Raw genomic sequence first — 17,438 nt, 5'->3', positions numbered from 1 at the left:
ATGATGTACGTAGGTCTGAATAATAAATTAAATATAGAAAACAGCCTGAATCAGTAATAAATATAAGAGGAACTCAAACTATAAAATGATACTACTACAGATAAGACTACAAAAAACTGTATGTGATTGTGTACCAAAAATGTACATGTAGGCCTATGTTTTGTTTATTTTCAGTTACAGAACATGGCGTGGTTATTTGGGACAGCATGTTTCAGTTAAACTGGACCACAGAGATATAGCCTACAGGAAACTAAGTAGAATGATAAAATGCTAATGATGATAATCCTTCAAACTGTAAAGGCCTTATAATTTATTCAAATGAACCTGTTCCAATAACCTACTGACAGGGACAAACAATAAAGCAAATGTCTAGTATGTTTAGTGTGGTAGTGCCTTATGTCTAATAAAGCGGGCAGGTGTAGCCTTCTCACTTTGTTTAATCTGTGGTTTTATAGTCTACATGATGGATTTACGGTCTGTTGCAGAACAACATGGCACCCAAGAAACAGAAAAATAACATTTTAACAGTCTAGTTATTTGACATTTGTTGCCGCAATAATAAATTAAGCCTTGATAACAAATCACAAGCTAATAAATGATATTAAGTAGCCAGAGACATAAAGGCTATTTAATTTAATTCAGTTTAATTTAATGTATGGATAAGAAATAGTCTAAGTTTCATTGCTTTTGTTTTGATTAATTCCTGTTTGACATAACAGCAGACACCAAGTACATAACACAGGTCTAAAGTGTGTTTTACTTCCTGACTCTAGGAAGGCTGTTGTTTGTGATCTGGTTTTGATAACTAATGTAGCCTTTTTTCCCCACTTCAATTCAGCCACCCTTGAAACTGTCAGGAGCCCCTGGGGGCCACATACTATACACCAATGAACCTCTGTCCCAAATGATCAAATATGTGATGTTATTACTACACGTTACATGAGTTTTGTGTCAACTATCCAAATACCATACACACATTTCTTCACATTAAGAAAGCAGACACAGGAACACTAATTCAGAAATGTATCCTGTTTTGGCTTATTTTATTTTTAAATTTATGGCAAGAACAAGATCAGAATGTAGAATTTAATATATATATTTCTGAATTCATAACAGTAACGGCCTCTCTGTAGCAGCAGACGCTTCATCATGTTTCTAGTAGACATTATGTAATATCACAACAGAGCTGATTGTTCCCCCTCTGCACTCAGCAGAGTGGACTGGTCCGATGGAGCGACCCACCTTCTCCTCCTCCACCCTTCCTCCTCCTCCTCCTCCTCCTCCTCCTCGGCTCCGGCAGTCAGGAGCGTCACCGTCGGGCTGCTGGTCGCGTTCAGGTCTCATCCTGCACACTTTGATTTTTTCTGCGCTGTTTGGAGGTAAGAGCCGCTTCTTTTCTCTTCAGCAGTATAAAAGACTGTAGAGGAGCAGCTCCGGGTTCTGGTCCCGTGTCTGTGTTGTTATCGTGCTCCTGCAGACGCACTTGTCTCCTCTCCCTCCCCTTTTCATCATCCGCGTTACGAAGCCTCAGATCCTGAAGGCCACACGAGATGCTGTTGTACCGTCGAAGGATCCTCTCAGACCTGCAGCTGTAGAAACATCTGTTTATTAAAGGCCTCTGAGGGTCGGATACAGCTTTATTCTGATTATATACAGGTAGAAACTCGCCTACATTGTACAGGCTGCCAATTACTATCATTTTTACTTTCAAGATGCTTCCTGGATCAATAGTTTGGTCCAATAAATGTCTGATTTAGGGAAATATGTCCAAAAATCAAAAGGTTTTGATTGTTTGGATCAATTTTCTGTGCGTCAATAATCGATTGATCCAGATCATTTATATCCACGTCTTAGTAAAATGTTTAAAGGAGCAGTATGTCCCCACAACCATAAATATAAGATATTATGGTTTATTCTGGTTTCTACATGTCAGGTGGCCTCAGTTTCTTCTTCCTCCTCTTATATTACACCTGTAGCAGCTTGTTTTTACTTCCTTACAGTCAATTTTTATAATTAATTAATTGTTTGAGTAGCGCATGCAAATTTATTACATAAAAATTATTTCACACCAACGTCTTACATGTAAATATGTTCTGCTTATCTCTGTTTTATTGCTCAGTATATCTCTGGGTTCTGAACAGAAATAAGAAATTTTTTCACATAGACGTTTTCACTAAATGAATAATTATTTAATCGGACAAATAATGAACAGATTTATTGATAATGAGAGTAACAGTTTAGTTGGAGGCTTGATATCAGTAGTGAGGAAAATATCCTGATACGCTGTGTTATTGTGTAAAAGCCTGTCCTGCATGTTTTTGTACATTTACCTGATCACGTTGGTTTGTGTGTGTGTGGTCGCACTAATGGGCCACACACACTGCGCTCAGCTCCATTGACGACTCTGTGGCAGTTAAAAGCTCTTAGTGATAAGACTATCAGGCACAGAAAGCACTCAGCCTGCTGCCGGTCAGGTGGATGGATCCCTGTCAAGTCCTCAGAGACTCAGAGGTGGATGTAACTGTACATTTACTCTAGTAGGCCTACTACTTGTTTTGTATTTTCATTTTATACCACATTAATCTTCTACTCTGCAACATTTCAGAGGGACATATTGTAGCTTACTTTACTCCACTGCCTTTATTTGACAGATCTGTTGCTGGTTACTTTACATACAACAAAAAAAAAGAGTAAAACCCGACCTGTACTGATATTTTAGAGTCTACAGCTCTGTGAAGCCCATACACAGCAGTGCTTTGAGCTAAATGCTAATGCTAACATGCTCACAATGACAATGATAACCAGAGGAGCTTTACGAGAAGACTCGCCACTTAAAGAATCCTCAATACAACTCTGTAGGGAAAGCCTGTACGCCAGAGATGGTGGTTGTCCCGCCCCTCCGGCGAGAAAGCCAATTGTCTTTTAACAGCCGAGCCAATCATGTGGGTCCACTGACGTAAGGGTCTAGCATGTGTAGAAGAAATAAAACCTTATTTTGGGGCAAAGTCATCAAACTTTATCATTTTTTACCGGTGATTCTACACATGCAGGTTTATGTCCTGATGCAGATCAGAGCCGGGGGTCTGAAATAACCGCCTTACCAAGATGGCTGCCGAGTGGCAGGACTTGCCTTTATAAGGACTTTGGTTTAACGTTAACGTGCAAATTTGCGCCATTTTTCAATAAACAAGCCGCCTGACAGAGGTGACCTTTAAGCGGACGGAGAGCCAGAGAGTCAAACACGCAGGAAGCTTCAGAGAGCTTGTTCTCGTCTTCAGTCTTTATTGAATGAAATCGATGAACAGTCCCCAAAACAAAATGTCAGGAGGAGTAACCAGCCCTGTGAGTCGTCACCACGTCACCAAGTGTCTAAAAAGAAATGTTTTTGCAAGAACAGTTCAGTAAAGCTGGAACAAGCCCATAGTTAGCTTAGCATAAAGAAACATCTGCTAAAGCACCTCTATAGCTCACTGATTAACATGCTACAGCTCATCTGCCCGATCTGAACACAAACTGACGTGTGAAGACGCCATGTTGTGGTCATGTGGCAGAATATTTACTGGCTAACACTTTCCAAGTTTCCAGTCTTTATGCTAAGCTAAGCTAACTGGCTGTAGCTTCATATTTAGTAGCGTACAGACACGAGAGTTCATCAATCTGAGCATCTGACTCTCAGCAAGAAAGAGAAGAAGAGGATTTCCCAAAATGTCAAACTAGAAATACTGTGAATGAAAAGAAAAGTATTTTTACAGTATTGATACTTTTACTACATTAAAGGATCTGAATTACATCAAGACAGAAAGATCCTCTCTCCCTGATCTGGAGTCAGTTTTTTGAGGTTGGCCTGTCGACATCTGATGGGTAGAAGTAGACGGAGGAGGGAAGGTGAAGCTCCCCGGCTGTGTGGTGCTGATTCTCTGGAGGGAGGAGTGTAACCACAGCAGCAACTGTTGAGGATCGGCTGGGCGTTGGCCCGGCTGGGCGAGCTGATAAACAGCCAGGGAGGAGACGGGAGGGGAGGGAGGGAGGGGAGGGATGGAGATGGAGTCGAAGATGGAGGAGGAAGTGGGAGGGTGACGCAGATGAAAGAGACGAGGTGACATGAAGGGGGGGTGGGGTCGTCACAGGAAGTTGGGATCTTTCAGGGAGGATATCCTCCCTGCTAACAGCCTAACGCTGATGACGCCGCAGTGTTTGAAACGGGATCATTTGTTCTCACAGCAGCTCAGCTGGAGGAAAGACGATCTCAACAAACTGATTTATTTCATTAATAACTGTCCCAGTGTGGACGTCAGGGAGGCTGCTGAGCTCTTACTGCTCTTTACTGCTACATTTCTTTTCATTTACAGGACTTTTAAGTTATAATTCATCTTGCACACTGCACAAGTAGAACATAAAATCAACTACTATAATGAGGTAGGACGGATAAATTCCTGAAGTTTCGATGCTTCCCTTAAGTCTTGTTTTGAGTATCAATAAGATTGAATCTGTCTCTCTTCGATCTACAATCACTCGTAGTGCTGCTGCTGTGTTGTTCACTATTAAAACTGTCGTTACACTGTGACAGACTTAGATTTAGTAAAATAGCAAATAGAAATGCAGCCTGTTGAAGATGCATTCACATCATAAATCACAGTACGTTAGCTGTTTAGTAATAAAAAGTACTACAATATGAAGAATATTCAGAGGGTGCTGAAACCATCACAAGTCCATTAGTGGCTGTTCTGCAGCTTTCTATCTTATCACACTCTTTGTTTTGGGTCTAATTTCCAATTTTCTAACCGGTTCAAGGACTTTTTCTCCAGGTTAGCTTTAATATCGAGGTTCAGAGATTATATTTTAGCTTTAAAAGGTGCAGTAATGCCTGTTCTGGAGCTTTCAGCCGTATCAAATAATCGTCCTCAGCTGATGAGAGTCTGAAATGTGAGCATCTACACCTGATCTTAATTCATGAAGTCTCTTCCTCTTCTGAGCCATAGAGCTCCATTGTTCCCCATCAAAAGCTCAGTTTCCCTCTTGTTTGTTTGATTAAAAACTACATCGAGCAGCTGTTTTAGGAAATTACTGAGCTTTAGAAACATGAAACTAAGTGTTTGTGAGTCTCATCTATTAAAATGTCTGCTGGCAAATGTGCAGCAGAAATGAAAAGTCATTAATGAGCTTTTTCCTCAGACTCCAGATGAGTCATTCCCACAACTCATTCACAAAATGTCAGCCTGTGATGAGATACTGTGTAATGGCTAATGCGTTTGCTGATTCTCTGTCTCTCTCCTTTTTGTCCAGCTGGTTAAAACCAAACAGAAGGAAGTTTCTTTCCAGTCATGCAGAAGGTAATCTATCATACAGTACACGTCCAAAACAACTCGTCCTTTGCTCGGACAGTGATGCTGTTTTGTCCGTCAGTTCTATCAGTAATAATATTATACTCTTCAAGCTAATGGCTGAGATCTGGGAACACGGTGACATTGTACTGATGTCGTGCTCAGCCTGATAACAGCCGACCCGACGGATGCAGGGCGCCGGGAACCAAAACGAAGCAGCTAATGGTTTTACCCTGCATAGTGAATCATTAGTGGACGACAACCAACGCCACATCTGGGACGCCTCACGACTTAGAAAGCCAGTATCACACACACTACTTCAGAGGCCATGTTTGTTTACACGCCTCCTTTCTGATGACATCACTCATGTTGTGAGAGACGGCAAGCTATTATTGGTTGGGGACCAACTTGAATTCTGTCATATGTGACGAATATGTTGTGTAGTGTGATGATACCAAGCAGGAACCTCCGGGTCTGATGTGCCTTAAACCTGCAGCCAGCAGGGGGCGACTCCACTCGATTGTGTAGAAGTCTCTGAGAAAATGTTTCTGCTTCTCAGCTGATTTATTCCCTCAGTAAACACTTTCCTGATGAGTTTATGGTCTCAGTCGCTAGTTTCAAGTCTTCTTCAACACAGCATGATGTTCATTTAGTAAATTATGGTCCCATTAAGAGGAACAGAGACCAGGAAGCAGTGGGGGTGGGAATCGCCAGAGGCCAGAGGTATCACGATACGATATTATTGCAATTTTAAACATATTGCAATTTATAGCAATATTTTATCTTTTTCCCAACTTCAAATTGTGTCCCCAAAGGAAAACTTCTCATGTACAATTTATATAATAAAAGATTGATACTTGACGTTCGTGTTACGATATAATATTGCTTAGCAAAATATCACCCCCAATTTTTCCCCCCACCCCTAGGAAGCAGGGTAGGCTTTAGGGCGGGGCTACAAGGTGATTGACAGGTCCCTACCATGGCAACCTGTCAATCAGGAGAGGCGACTCGTGTCTGCTGCTCTGTGTACATTTAACTAGCCGTGAACTTGTTCGTTTGGTTTGCAGTCGGTGTCTCTGACCCTTTCGCAGTGTGTTTTCACTTCATTAAAGTTAATCCCCGGCTTTCCCAGGATGCATGTTAAAGTGTCCTCGGGCAAAACACTGAACCCCAAATAGCTCCCGATGGTTTTGAATGCATGTGAATATTTATTTCTGTTCTGATGAGCAGTTGCCATCAGTGTATGAATGGGTGAATGTGACGGAGTGTGCAAAAGCGCTTTGAGCGGTTGCAAAGACTAGAAAGGTGCTATAAGTACAGACCGTTTACCATTAGCAGTTGTACTAAAAGGAATCGGCTATTCATTTGTTTGTCAACAAAAGTTAGATTTGGTGCAAGCCTGTTTTTTGCTTGCCAAAAGTTACATCCCAATTAATATCACGGTTGATGTGAATTACGGATGCACCTTGCTAACCAAGTTAGCTAGCTCCACCCTCCAAATATGGTCACGTCTGGTTCCATGAAAACAAGACGGCGACGGCCAAAATGCCAAACTGGAGGTTTCAAAACGGTCGTCCGCAAATGTCACCGGATACAGCAAGCTAATCTTTACAGCTCGTTGTCTTACTCAGTTGGGATTACAAGTACAATAGCAGTGGACATCACACACCTCTTCACTCTCCTACCATCTGGGCGCAGGTTCAGGTCCCTGAGGTGTAAAAAATGCCGGATGCATCCCTGAACAAGGTGTCTGATGAGGACAGAAGGAGCCCTGCTTTCACCTGTCCTGTCTCTTGTTCATGTTGTTTTGCAGCTACATTTGTTGGGAAATATTATGAGATTAGGAAAATGTTAAATGGATGTTTACAACAGATAGTTTGGGTCGTACGCTTAACAGTTTGTCTAACCTGCAGGTCTGGTTGTGTTTCTTTACCCCAGGGCTCCCACAGCTGGCTGACTGCAATGTTATTACTGATAGAAATGATGGATAAAGCAAAATAAAACCAAAATAACGCGCAGGTTTTTATAAACTGGAATGATTTTCACTTCCTAAATGTTTGTCACAGGTGGAGGGACGGGTAACCCCAATCAACCTACCTTCTTCCAGGGGCCCCAGCACCCCGGGGTCTCCCGCCACTGGCATCACAGTAAACACTCTTATACAGACTCAAAGACACCTGTATCATCAGCCTGCACGCTCAAACACTGACCTGTATGTGTGTGTGGTGTGTTCAGGCCCGAGTGAACGATCAGGTGGTGGTCTACAGAGACCTGGCAGCTCTGCCCAGAGATAAAGCCATCCTGCAGGTGGAGAGACCGGACCTGATGACCTACCAACCACACCTCAGCTTCTCCTCCCTCGACCAGCCACGCAGAGAGGTACATTCAGACGTTTAATTACTGTGAGCTGTAAATATTCTAAATAAAGATTTAGCTCCTGCTGTTTGTAGAGCCTGTGTTTTTCATTCAGCGTGCCGCAGTGTCCGCATGTTCGAGGTGGTTTCAGTCTAAAAGGCTTCACTGTTTCTGCAGTTGCTGCTCTCTGCTTTTGTGGAGCTGAGTTGTTTTATGATTTTGGGTTAATGGGTCTTAATTGTGTTTCTGTGGTTTTGCAGCGATCTCTGTCTCCTCCCCCCACATCTCCTCCCAGATCTCCGGAGGTAAGAGACTGGTTCAGAAAAATGAAAGCATGTTGTTTGTGTAATCCATCTAAACTTCACTGTTCCACCCTATTTCATACCTTTTCATGCAAAAACAAAACGTAAGTTGACCTTGTGAGGTGACATTTTTCTTATGATGCAGCAGTAAAGCCGCTCAATGCAGCTTGACCACTAATGAGGTTGACTCAATAGAGGTCAGTAGATAATATTTCACACAGTAGATGGTGACCCAGTCAAAATCTTCCATGAGTCAGCAGCGGTCACGACAAAAAAAAAAACTGATGTCTCCATGTTCTTGACTTTCAACCACTGCTTTGTCTTCCTCCGTGTAAAAAATGTGACATTTAAAGCTTCTGGTTTGTCTGCAGCCTCTGAGAACAGAAAGGGTCTCTGTTGAAGCCGCGGCTCCGGCATGTACTTCAGTGGTCAGTTGTGGTGGTTGAAATGTTGTTGTTACTGTATAAAGGCAAAAGGACAGGCCGGAAACTCCGGGTTTATTTTAATTTATCTCAAAGCAGTGTCAAATTCAAGAGCTGTACTTTGCAGAGAGAGGCAGTAGTTTTTGCAGAATGAGCAGTCAGTTGTGAATGTTTCATTTGCTGCAGCACCGCCTGCTTCTTCATTTAAAAAAATCCAACTGATGTCATCAGTTCTGCAGGTTTTTGGTCACAAAGCAAAGTGTTGGACACATCAACATGTTAACCTGATGATGGCGCTAGATGGAAAGTCAAAATAATTTCATTTCATCCTGACATGAAGGTCTGAACCACATTTCATCCGTCCAACAGCTGCTGAGATGTTTCAGTCTGAACCGGAGGACAGAAAGACTCAGTTACTCTCACTACCTTCAAAGCCTCCTCTGTTTTTGTTTTGCAGGTGAGGGGAAATAAAAGCAGAGCAGAAAGTGAGAGTGGGTCCCCTGGAGGATCCACGCTGCAACTGCAGGCTGGACGCAAGATCAGCGGCAGCCAGCAGCATTTCCACAGACCGGGTAACTCAAAAAAACACACACACACACACACACACACACACACACACACACAGACACGTCTAAATTTTTCTCTTTTTCAGATAACGGCGCCAACATCTACAGGAAACCTCCCATCTACAAACAGGGTGAGTTCCTGTTCGTGTAGATCGCTGCGGTTTCTGTGTTTCTCGTCCTTCATGGTCGCTGCTCTCTCCGTCTCTGCAGATGGTAACAAACACGTGGAAGGCGTCATTCAGTCAGCAAAGTTTCCCGCAGCGCAGCCTCCAGACCCCAACCAGCCGTCCAAGATAGAGACCGAGTACTGGCCCTGCCCCCCCTCACTGGCCGCCATGGGTAACGCACGCCAACAACACCCAGGCTGCTGCTCTGTCGTTAGCTTCTTTAGACGGGGTTAAACCTGGTCTCCTCAAGTCCACCTGTGGGTTAAACTAAACTAAAACCTGCTGCATCCCCGGTTTAACTGAAAGCTGGTTTAAGGTCATAAAGTACAGTACAAGGTCAAATAAATATATTAATTTGTAAAAGTTCAAATCGTTCATCTTTTGTGATCTTATAAGGACAACACTGTAATAATGTGTAATTCCATTTAAAAAGAGTCACATCGACTCCTGACACCAGACACAGGGTCACTGATTACCTGATACATGCTGATGTATGAACTTCTGCAGCAGCACAAGTCCAGTACCTGCAGCCCAGAGCTCATAACCATAGATTTATACAACAACACTGATGTAAGCTGATATATTTAATAGATTATTGATCCTACAACAGAATGTAAGGAGTTATGATATGGTCAGAATTTGTATCAGACTGATTTATTTTTGGGCAACTAGACCTTAATAATTTAACGGGGGGTGGCTCAGTGGATAAGACACATGCCTTTGGTGTGAGACATCCGGGTTCAATCCCCCACTGTGACCCACCATTGTGTCCCTGAGCAAGACACTTAAGCCCTCGTTGCTCCAGAGGCGTGCGACCTCTGACATGTATAGCAACTGTAAGTTGCTTTGGATAAAACCGCCAGCTAAATGTAATAATAAAACACTAGGCTTGTTACAGGACACAAAAATCTCGGTTTGAGTACTCAATGAGTACCGCCTGCTGATAACCCCTGAACACCTGCAGCTTGTGCTCATCAGCACGGCTGAGTACGGTTGTGTCTCTGCTGCGATAAACACTCCTATAGCGTTAGTTATTGACCCGAATCTGCTGTGGGGAGTAGGACTGGGTTTGTCTCGTTCCACTCATCGGCACATTATTCATGTGATGCTGTTGTAAATGACGTGTTTGAAGTGTTTCCACAGACATTAGCTGACTGCAGCTGAACAATGTGGGCACACAGTTTGACAGTAACCGTTTCTCTCTGTGACTAACCGGGAAACCGTTGTGCTCCCATACAGTCTCTTGAGATATCAGGAAGGATCCTCCATCTCCGGTCTTCATTTGTGTTTGTCACATCACGAGCTTGGCTCTAACAAATAGGCGACTACAAATACAATAACTGGTGCACTGGAAAAACTTTCTGTGTAAAACTTGTCCTCAGGAAATGTGTAGTCGACCTGAATAGAGTGTTTTTGACAGTAGTTGTTTGGGTCACCTGCTGTACCGAACACGACGTCCTGTACACCTCGTTATAACACACACTGTTCCAGTAGCCTTTTTTCAGTTCTCTCTTCAGGAGTAAAAGTGATATATGGTCTCGTTTTGCCACAGCGATCAGATCCCAGCAGCGAAATCTTAAACCCCTGAAAAAGTCTGGCTTTGCTGCTAAATCTCAGTAAAGCTAATCAGATGCTAAGTGACACAAAGAGGCAGGCTGGTGTCTGTAGCTGGATCTAACCTTGAGGTTGACCTGTTGCAGAGATCGAGTGGAGGAAGAAGAAGGTCCAGGAGGAGGAAGATGAGTTTGAAGACCTGACAGACGAGGCCAGGACGCTGCAGGAGCAAGAGCTGGAAAAGGTTTGTAGGTAAAACGTCTGGAGCAACACAAACACAGTAATAACAACCAGGAGTAATGACTGACGGGTCCTGTGTTTGTGGGGAATCCAGATCAAGTCCAACCTGGGTCGTCTCATCCTGAAGGAGGAGAAGGAAAAGGCCATTAACTATCGGAGGAAGACACAGTCACTGCCCGACAGAACACACATGCACACCAGTAAGACCGTCAGCAGCCTCTTCACCTTTTAGTGTCCAGGTTCAGGAGGGATCTGGTCTCAGTGAATCTTTCTTTTGTTTGCCGGCAGGTTTGTTAGCAAATACATCCAAGTCTCCGTCGCGCTCAGGGCCGGGCCTGACCAGAGTAAGTGTTTGTGTGCAGCAGCAGTTTCACATACAGAAGTAATGTGATCATAAATATACAGCATAACCACATTATGAGTCAGAAGGAATGATACAAACTGATCGTTTAGCTTTTAGTAGAATCTCGCCACCTTCATCACGTTTGGCTAAAACGTTACGTCTAAATGTTTTGGGTTCATGAAACTGATGATGGTGACTGAATCCTGCAGGTTTCATGTTGTGCTGTAATCTTTAGGACCTGTGAGCTAAAGCTAACCATCAACTACTAACACTGAAAAATCTATAAACAACCTAACAACTGTCTACAATTACTAACTATCATTTTATGCTTACAGAACAATCTAACTCCTCTGCACTGGCTGCAGACTTGGGAGATGTTGGTTTTCTACCAGTAGAGGGCAGTCTCTATGCATATTTAAAACACAATATGTAGGATTCAAATAACTTGCACTACAATGGGAAAATGAAATTTGCACACCTGAATCTTTCAACAGCACCACTAAATACACAAATACATAAGTTTCCAGCTAAAAAAAAAGTAGTTTAGTTACTCTTTAATCACATTACAGAGGAAATGGACAGTTACTTCATGCGTATTAGTTAATGTATTTATAGATATTTTATTATATTGCAGAATATTCTGAACATTTACTGCTGCAGATTATAAAAACAAAGCTTCAAAAATCTGTCAGCCCATCGCTATATTTAATTTTTATATATTCTAAATATTACATTCATGACACATTTCAGTCATCATCATCTGGCTCTGGACGTCAGTGTCGGACTGACGCTTGTATATATGTTAATACTGGCTGAAGAAAATAAATATAAAACATTTAAGTGTAAAGCGAGAAAATAAACAGATGTTGTGTGTTTGTGTGTTTGCAGATGCAGTCTGCAGAGTTTTCCACAGAGGGAGATAAATTACTGCCAGGTAGGATTTCCTGTTAAGTTTGACAGAGTGACAGAATAACTGCCCAAATAAAGAAAGCATCTTCCTACCTCCTGCTGTAACCTAGTGTGACTTTCAAGGTTAGCATATTATAAGCAGGCGAGATTATCGTGTGAGGTCAGGACAAAACAAGAAATATTTCTAACATACTCCCCATAAAACTTTAGAGGAGATGGTGCTAAGCTAACCGCCTCCTGACTCCAGCAGTCAGGTTTGGTCTGGTGTTATTCTACATTTTTGTTGCTGTCATTAAATCTCATGTTCAGACTCAAACCAGCAGCAGGTCAGTCCGTCTCTCAGTCCCGTCTGACTTCCTGTCTGTGGCTCTCAGCTCTGAGCCCACTGGTTCCTCCTGAAGATTTAAATCTTTACAAATATATAGTTTCATGTATTAAAAGGCTCAGTAGTTTCCTCAAACAGCTGCTCGCTGTAGTTTCTATCAGGAGGAAATAGTGTATTTGTTGGGGACTATTTTCAGCGGCGGATGAATCCACGTGTGGTGCTGCAGTGAGTGTTTGGGACGTCTGTGGGACTGAGTCAGAATAAACTACAGTGTGTTTCATGGTAATGAAGGAACATGTCACCTGGTTTAAAAGCACACAGTGATTTGGGACAGGACTTTAAACTGCAGCACTCTGATCACTTTTATTCCGTGTCCTTCCTGTCGTCACGTCTCTGCAGCTGCTCAGGTAAGCTGCTGTCTGCTCAGACTGTTTGTGTGGCATGTGCATGATCAGCTGCGTCAGCAGTGTTTAACCTGCCGCCTGTGCTGCGACTGAACAGCTGCAAATCTACGTTAACTCCTCCTGCACTCAGCTTGAGTTTCTGCACAACCCCGATCCACCTGAACGTCTGTCTGCCCTGAAAACAGATGTTTGTGTGCTGCACCGTTACTCCGTCGTCATGCTATACGTCATTCTAACACTCTGCTTACTTCTGGCTTTGCATTGCTGTGATTTCTGTTTAGCAGATTTTAGATGTATTTATTGTATTATATTTAGATATATACGTATCTTTCATTCTGTGTGTGCAGAACGGAGAGTCTCGGAGGGAGAGGATGGACAGAGGGAACTCTCTGCCCAGCATCCTGGAGCAGAAGGTGAGTCCAGACACGCTGTTAACAAGTCAAAGCAAACACTAGGGCCAGGACGTGGTTAGCCTAGCTTAGCACAATGACTGGAAGCAGAGGGAAACTGTTAGCTTAGCTGCATTAAAAAAAAGAGAACTGCTGTATTTGCCTTAAAACAACACACACGCTGTGGTGAATAAATTGAATTGAAGAGGAATAAAGATTAAGGATGTAGCGACTTGGAAATGCAGGGATGTAAAAGCCAAACTTGAGGTGAATTAAAAATTCTACATGTGGTTAAATAAAAAGTATAATTTGTCTAAAAGTAAGAGATGACTGTGTACAGATGAGATGGGGTTTACTGTAAATACAAATTAAAAATAGAAGAACCAGAGGGGCAACTGAAGGTGAACGAATCTGGCAATATGGAAAACAAAAGTCGTTTCATTCTGTACTTTGGATAAATTTTTACATTTTACAACAGTTCATGTCGTAAATTATTATGATGATAGATGGAGCTTTAATTGAATCCTCTTGTAAATGTTGTAATTATATTTCTGAAGCACTGAGTAGGAGGAGAAAAATAAAATAATAATAAATAAATACTTTACTTTATGTGGATTACTGTTGATGAATCAGACATGTTCATGTAGAAGATGTTTGTTTATATTTGGATATTATATTTATTACTTTATTCCATGTGAGTTGGAGATCGACTGTGACATGTTTGTAGGATTTGATTATATTTGAATTGTGTTCTTAGATGCTGGTGAGATTATACTGTATATGTGACCGTTGACACTGTTGTTGAGTAATAAATCTCAATAATTCAATGAGAACACAAAAACAGAACTATTGATCCATGTTATAAAATAACATGGATCAATAGAAAATAACATTTATTTTATTTGTGGAGCCACAGTTTGTGGTATTGTAGCATATTAACTATTATATTCAGACAGAATCATTGTGTGCCGGGTGTGTGAAGCATTATATTAATAAAGACAATGGCAATATGAGAATACTCGCCGATAAAATTTGTTGTTTAAATGTTTAAATATTTGTGTTTCTTTCTGTCTGCTGCTCAGATTTATCCCTATGAAGCGCTGATTGTGACCCACAGAGGGCGCTGTAAGCTGCCTCCAGGAGTCGACCGCACTCGGCTGGAGGTGTGTATCTCAGGCGGCGGTGGTGTGTTTGATCAGTCTGCATGTTCTCACCCTGAACACGACGGCAGCTGCTGATGTGAAGCTTCCAGAGGATCTGCATGGAGAACGACTCACAGCTCCTCATCATCTAAATTCTCATTTTAGTAGAGCAGCAAAAGCTTTTTAGAAACTTTGTTAACTGCAGTCTGTGTTGATATTTATTAGAGCCGCAGGAGGTCCGACTGAGACGATCTGCCATAACAAACGTATTCAGAGAAAACAGGAAGATGAAGCTTTAAGCAGAGACGACTCACAGAGATGATCTTTGTTAACGACACTAACACTAATCTGTCGTATTTTCACATACTGGTGTTGAATTGACTCGTAGGTACCAAAAGTTTTGAATCTGTGCAGTAGATGCTTCAGCCAGCAGCTGAACTGTAGTCCTTTGTTTTTAACATGAAGCCTCGCTCGAGGACAACTCTCACTCTGAAATCTCGTGAGAGTTGTTGCAAGAAGACGCCGGCGGAAACGTGAGTCGGAGTTGGAGGAGTTTGTTGTGTTGGAGTAACGTCGGGGAATAAAGTCTTCCTAGCAGCTCCTTTAAGTAAATAAACTCCTCTCCCTCGTTTCCACCGGCATCTTCCTGCAACAACTCACCTCTCACAAGATTTCAGAGCGAGAACTGTCCTTAAGCATCTACTGCAAGGGTTCTAAACTTTTTGTGCCTAATTGTCATTTCCACAGCAACAAATGTGAGAATAGAGGATTAAAAATACAGAAATTCACCCTTTAGAGCTGTGTCAGTGTGAACCAGCAGTTTATACTCACACACAGCTAATGAGCTGCGACTCCTCTGATTTGGACTCAGAGATCAGCTGTCAGGCTTGTTGTTGGTCAACGGGCCAAACTGTGTGTCGAAGTTAAAGTTGAATTAGGTGCAAAACTAATGTGGATTTACCCCCCAGTGAAGCCAGTCATTCCTGAGAGTCAAATTAAATCCATTTGATATGTTGGTGTGACTTGAGACCCCTCTACAGTCAGAACTTACGACAGTGACATCTCTGTCCTGGTTTAGACGACTTCAGCAACTCTCGCTTTAGTCCTAATTCTATTCCAGGACGACTCTGAGTTGTTTGATAATCTGGATCCTGATCTGACTTCTTCTTCTCCTCTCAGAGGCATCTGGCTCCGGAGGAGTTTGAGCAGCTGTTCGGGATGCCGATGGCCGAGTTCGACCGCCTCTCTTTGTGGAAAAGAAATGAACTGAAGAAGAAAGTCTCACTTTTCTAACAGGAAGTGACATCGTTGCCCTCAAATACTTGATGAACCCCTTTGCTTCGCTTCGACAGGAGGAGGCGGAGATACAGATTCATCACGTTAGTCCACGCAAACATGTCCTCCATCTAACTAACCAATCACGGCCCCCCCTGGATCAGGGTTTACTGAAGGCTGGCCCTGATTAACCCTTCACTCTGACTAACCGTACCTGTTGCACCGACACTCACACTTATAATCACCACCGCTTGCAAATCATCCTCATTATGTGTCCACTAATATCAACCATCATCATCTAGTTTGTCTCACTGAGCTCCAGAGGTCTGAATCAGGTTAGCAGCTCTCTTCTGGTGTCATGAAGCTGGTTCACCACGATAACCTGTGATGCAGAGCGAACACACTTAATGACTGGCCAATCAGATCACTGGAAAATGAAGGCTCGTCACAGAGAAACAGACAGGAAGAGCTCAACTTGCAGCTAACGTGCGTGCGGTTGTTTCATTTGACTGTCTGGGGAGAAAAGCGGTCGGTCCGGCGGTTTTGCTTTGCTCCCCGCCTTCACAGGACTTTCACACCAAGCTACACTGACTTCCAGTCAAACTGAACTTTGACCCCAGATATTCTGACCTCACAAACACGTGTCTGGTTTTTAAGAGCGAGGGCAGAAGTTTTTTTTATGGATCCCTGAATTCGCGGTGCGTGATGGATACACTGCGGCGAGTCGACCACCGTGTCCCGCTGCTTTGAGCTAAATGCTAACATGTTCACAGTGACGGTGCTGATGTTTAGCAGGTGTAATGTTCACCATGTTGGCGTGTTAGCATGCTCACATCAGCTGATAAGCAGTAAACATATCATACAGCTGAGGCCGATGGGAATGTCATCAGTTCTGCAGGTATTTGGTCTGTTTCCACCTTTAACTTGGACGTCCTCGTGTTTCTGCACCTCCTGCTTCTGATTTTATTGTTTATATTTCCAGGAGCTGAAACTTTTTTTTTTCCTCACATCATATTCGAAACTTCCCTCACAGCTCTGACGAGGCTGCACGTGATTGGCTGTAATTAATATCTTTGGTTCAACGTTAACGGGACCAATGGGAAACCAGCTTCATGACACCAGTTGTCAGGATCACCAAACAGAAACAGACTTCCTGATCCAGACCTCTGCTCCAGTTTCTGCTTCAACTTGAACGACAGCGGATCCATGTGAGGAGCTTCTGTCGCGTATTAAACATGTAACTGATTATAATATTTATTACGTGGAGCCTTTTATTTATTTGATGATTGTAATTTTTTGCCACACATTTCTTTGCTACTGTGAACTCTTATTTTGAAAACATTTTTGCTGTACAGTTGTTTTGTTTTTTTAACGAGCACCCACACTGATGACTTCCTGTCTTTAACATTTCACCACATACCTGATGTTCTAGCAGCAGTTTGTACTAATCAACATCATCTATACTGGACCGCGTCTCTCTGCCGCCGTCTTCACGCTCAGTGTCCGTCTTCATGCTTTCTTCTGGTTACACCTCCGCACCATCCAGTCCTCATTGTTTCTGTCGTACGATGTTAAATAAATCGAGAAAAAAGATCACGTTCAAAGGGGTCGTTCTTGTCTCCTTCACACCCTGAAACATCTGTGAAATGATTTGTTCTATAGTTATTTAAAATGACCAAATCACACATGAAACATGTTAGTTTTTACCAAATATTACACCAAAC

At 42.6% G+C, this 17,438-nt stretch overlaps 1 protein-coding gene and 1 long non-coding RNA gene across 4 annotated transcripts; one reads left to right on the top strand and one right to left on the bottom strand.

The window, feature by feature from the left end:
* Nucleotides 1–1,014: 1,014 nt before the first annotated feature.
* Nucleotides 1,015–7,232, bottom strand: LOC123981809. The gene is made up of 2 exons (XR_006827830.1): nt 6,991–7,232; nt 1,015–1,589 (listed from the first exon to the last, which is right to left on the bottom strand). It is a non-coding gene; the product is annotated as an uncharacterized LOC123981809 (long non-coding RNA).
* Nucleotides 1,259–17,310, top strand: dmtn (dematin actin binding protein). Of its 3 annotated transcripts, XM_046066991.1 has the most exons (16): nt 1,259–1,379; nt 5,284–5,330; nt 7,388–7,468; nt 7,557–7,700; nt 7,937–7,981; nt 8,858–8,972; nt 9,053–9,097; nt 9,177–9,305; nt 10,834–10,931; nt 11,022–11,127; nt 11,216–11,271; nt 12,159–12,204; nt 12,904–12,911; nt 13,256–13,321; nt 14,380–14,460; nt 15,619–17,310. In XM_046066991.1, the coding sequence occupies exons 2-16, from the start codon at nt 5,322–5,324 to the stop codon at nt 15,730–15,732; spliced, it is 1,143 nt and encodes a 380-aa protein (XP_045922947.1). In that variant the 5' UTR covers nt 1,259–1,379; nt 5,284–5,321; the 3' UTR covers nt 15,733–17,310. The 3 variants fall into 3 exon arrangements, 2 of the variants coding, with proteins under 2 accessions (XP_045922947.1, XP_045922946.1); XM_046066990.1 differs by lacking the exons at nt 1,259–1,379; nt 5,284–5,330 and adding an exon at nt 6,386–7,067; XR_006827826.1 differs by lacking the exons at nt 1,259–1,379; nt 5,284–5,330; nt 12,904–12,911 and adding an exon at nt 6,387–7,067 and having other exon boundaries at nt 15,619–15,753.
* Nucleotides 17,311–17,438: the final 128 nt, after the last annotated feature.

The sequence above is a fragment of the Micropterus dolomieu genome, linkage group LG13 (assembly GCF_021292245.1).
Source record: "Micropterus dolomieu isolate WLL.071019.BEF.003 ecotype Adirondacks linkage group LG13, ASM2129224v1, whole genome shotgun sequence".
Classification (NCBI taxonomy): domain Eukaryota; kingdom Metazoa; phylum Chordata; class Actinopteri; order Centrarchiformes; family Centrarchidae; genus Micropterus; species Micropterus dolomieu.
Note: the sequence above shows the minus strand (reverse complement) of the source record. Positions and strands in the feature narration are given on the sequence as shown.

What these genes read in the sequence shown, in the direction of transcription:
- dmtn (XM_046066990.1), top strand. Translation starts at nt 7,044, where the DNA reads ATGCCGGATGCATCCCTGAACAAG. An exon ending in ACCTCCCATCTACAAACAGG is followed by an intron (nt 9,098 to 9,176) that starts GTGAGTTCCTGT and finishes CCGTCTCTGCAG; the next exon opens with ATGGTAACAAACACGTGGAA. An exon ending in CCAGCATCCTGGAGCAGAAG is followed by an intron (nt 13,322 to 14,379) that starts GTGAGTCCAGAC and finishes TCTGCTGCTCAG; the next exon opens with ATTTATCCCTATGAAGCGCT.